Source organism: Cebus imitator, unplaced genomic scaffold (assembly GCF_001604975.1).
Source record: "Cebus imitator isolate Cc_AM_T3 unplaced genomic scaffold, Cebus_imitator-1.0 Scaffold15, whole genome shotgun sequence".
Taxonomy (NCBI): Eukaryota; Metazoa; Chordata; class Mammalia; order Primates; family Cebidae; genus Cebus; species Cebus imitator.
Window position 1 is genome coordinate 12,019,241 of NW_016107330.1, and position 3,103 is coordinate 12,022,343.

General features: G+C 55.3%; 1 protein-coding gene across 1 annotated transcript in view; it reads left to right on the top strand.

The window, feature by feature from the left end:
• LDLRAD2 (low density lipoprotein receptor class A domain containing 2) overlaps window positions 1-3,103 on the top strand; it is a 12,661-nt gene that overhangs the window by 2,417 nt on the left and 7,141 nt on the right. The window contains exons 2-3 of the mRNA XM_037730869.1: window positions 680-1,105; window positions 2,605-2,736. Of these exons, the coding sequence (XP_037586797.1) occupies window positions 680-1,105; window positions 2,605-2,736 (558 nt within the window). The remainder of the gene's footprint in view (window positions 1-679; window positions 1,106-2,604; window positions 2,737-3,103) is intronic.

The following is a 3,103-nucleotide window of genomic DNA, read 5'->3' on the forward strand; positions in this document are numbered from 1 at the left end:
AAAAAAAAAAAAAAAAAAAGTGGTCATAGGTGATTCCAAAGATGGTTAACTCAGTGGCTTAACAATGTCACTGTTCCTCTGGAATGCTCTGACATCATCTTTGCAAAATGGCTACTACAGCTCTGGACATCACATCCGCATCCTCAGTCAGCAGCTTTCAAAAAGCAGGAAGAAAAGGGGCGCTTTATTACACAGCTCTCCGTGTGTGTGTGTGTGTGTGTGTGTGTGTGTGTGTGTGTGTGTATGTGTGTGTATATCTGTGTTACAGAGTCTCACTGTGTTACCTAGGCTGCATTCGAGTAGCTGGGATTACAGGTGTGTGCCACCATGCCTGGCTAATTTTTGTAGTTTTAGTAGAGACCGGGTTTCACCATATTGATGAACTCCTGACTTCAGGTGATCCACCCCCCTCGGCCTCCCAAAGTGCTGGGATTACAGGCTTGAGCCACTGGGGTCGACCCACATCTTAGGGTTTGAGGTAAGGATTGTATTAAATTAAATTAAATTAATCATGTAATCCTCACAATAATTCTGAGATTGCGTAATCATCCCCATTTACGGATGTGGAAGCTGAGGCTCAGAGAGGGCCAGTAACTCTCTTGGGATCACAGCGGGCAGGGGGCAGAGCCGAGTTCGGGGTCGCGCTGCGCGGCTCCAGGGTCCTTGCCTTCCGCTGCAGCCGACCTGGCGGACCTGTGCGGGCAGACGTGGCAGGGGGACGGGCTGCTGCTGCGCTCGCACGCCGCGTCGCGCAGGTTCTACTTCGTGGCTCCGGACACCGACTGCGGGCTCTGGGTGCAGGCGGCGGCCCCCGGCGACCGGCTCCGCTTCCAGTTCCGCTTCTTCCTGGTCTTCACCCTGACCTTAGCGCTCCCGGCGCTCAACGCCTCCGCCCCGGCGCCTGCCGACCCTTGCGCCTCCGGCTCCTACCTGCAGTTCTACGAGGGCCCGCCGGGGGCGCCCCGGCCCCTGGGGTCCCCGCTCTGCGGCCTGACCATCCCGGTCCCCGTGGCATCCTCCGGACCCTTCCTAGGCCTGCGCCTGGTCACGAGAGGCCGCCAGCCCCGCGTGGACTTCGTGGGCGAAGTCACCTCTTTCCATCTGGGTGAGCTGGGGGTTAAGGCGGGTCGGGGCCCCATGCAGAGGCTATGTGGGGCTGGGGCCACAGTGGGGACCCCGGTGAGGGCTGCTGCCAGCAGGGGAATGGTGGGGGCGCCCGGAGCACAAGATGGCAAGGACTGGGTCCAAAGGGAAGGAAGAAGGTGGTGGCTAGCGGCCGAGTCACAACAAGGGACCTCCTGGGCCCTAAAAGCCAACCATATAAATCTGGCTACCATGGATGTGTGCACCAGACTGTCCTACCAGCCCTGATGCACACACACATACACACACATTCACACACAACTCCCCACACACACATTCACACACAACTCCCCCCAAATTCACACAGAACTCCCCCCCACATTCACACAAAACTCTCCCCCAAATTCACACAGAACTCCCCCCCACATTCACACACAACTCCCCCCCACGTTCACACACAACTCCCACATATGAGCACACCTCCTACTCTGACCCATACCACGTCACATACACATAACCCATGCACCTCATCACCCCTACACACTCCACACTTATGCTTCTCACACACTGCAGCACGCATCTCACATTGCACACTCACTGTTATCACACCACATGCACACAATAACACCTGGCACACTAACAACTCACACGCTTTCATGCCACATACTGGCTGCTCTGAGCCGTCAGCTCTTCAGGTGTTTGCAGAAGGGTGTGATTAGGGGACTGTAGGCAGCAGAAACCCACTCAAGCCAGGAAAGAGGCCTCTTGGAACTGAAACGACTACTCGCCTGACTGGGCGCCACCCGGGCTTACACCTGTAATCCCAGCACTTTGGGAGGCCAAGGCATGAGGATCACTTGAGCTCAGGAGTTCAAGACCAGCCTGGGTGACAGAGAGGGACCTGCCTAAAACAAAAAAATAATTAAAAAATAAAATAATAGCCAGGCACAGTGACTCATGCCTGTAATCCCAGCACTTTGGGAGGTCGAGGGGGGTGGATCATGAGGTCAAGAGATCAAGATCATCCTGGCCAACATAGTGAAGCCTCTTCTCTACTAAAAATACAAAAATTAGCTGGGCGTGGTGGCATGCGCCTGTAACCCCAGCTACTCGGGAGGCTGAGGCAGAAGAATTGCTTGAACCTGGGAGGTGGAGGTTACAGTGAGCTGAGATTGAGCCACGGCACTCCAACCTGGCGACAGGGCGAGACTACGTCTCAAAAAAAAAAATAGTTAAAAAGAATAAAATTAATAACAGTACTTGCCCCATAGGGGTATTGCAAGGCCTCAGTGCGCCAGGATGTGAAGTGTCTAGAGCTGTGCCTGGCACAGAAGAGGAAGTCAGTACGTTAGCTGCCATCCTCCACACTTCTCCCCATAAAACTCTCCGTGCTCTCATCCGCGCATGCATGAAGACAGCTCTCTGTGCCCACACCCCCACACTGTCACCATGGGGCCATAATCCTGCTGTGTCGTGGGCAGGACTAGGATCCTCACCTCAGGCTTCCACTTCTGGCCCCAGGACCTTGTGGTGCCTACTTCCGCTGCTGGAATGGCAGGTGCATCCCCTCAAGCCTCGTGTGTGACCCCTGGGGCATGGACAACTGTGGCGACGGCAGTGACCAGGGCTCCTGGCTACCAGCCAACTGCAGAGGTCAGTGCGGGTGCGGCTTGGGTCCCACTGAACAGCTAGAGGGAAGCCTGGCCCTAACTCCTCTTCCCTAGGGCAGGGCCTCAGTGCGGGGCAGGAGAGAGGAAAGCGGAAGTGTGGAATTGGCTTAGGCCAAGGGCTGGAGGGGCAGAGCAGTCAGAGACAGAACTATGCTGCAGATGATCTCATCCTGGGATTTCAAATGATGCTTTAGTGGTGGAAACTTTTGCTAAATGGGACCTGGCACAGAGGCCCAAGACATTTAAAGGAGATCCTCCAATCAACTCGATGGTGGGTCTGGGGCCCTGGCTGCCTGATGCCTCTCTGAGGGCCCTGAGTGTCACCTTCAAGGCATACTTTTTTTTTTTTT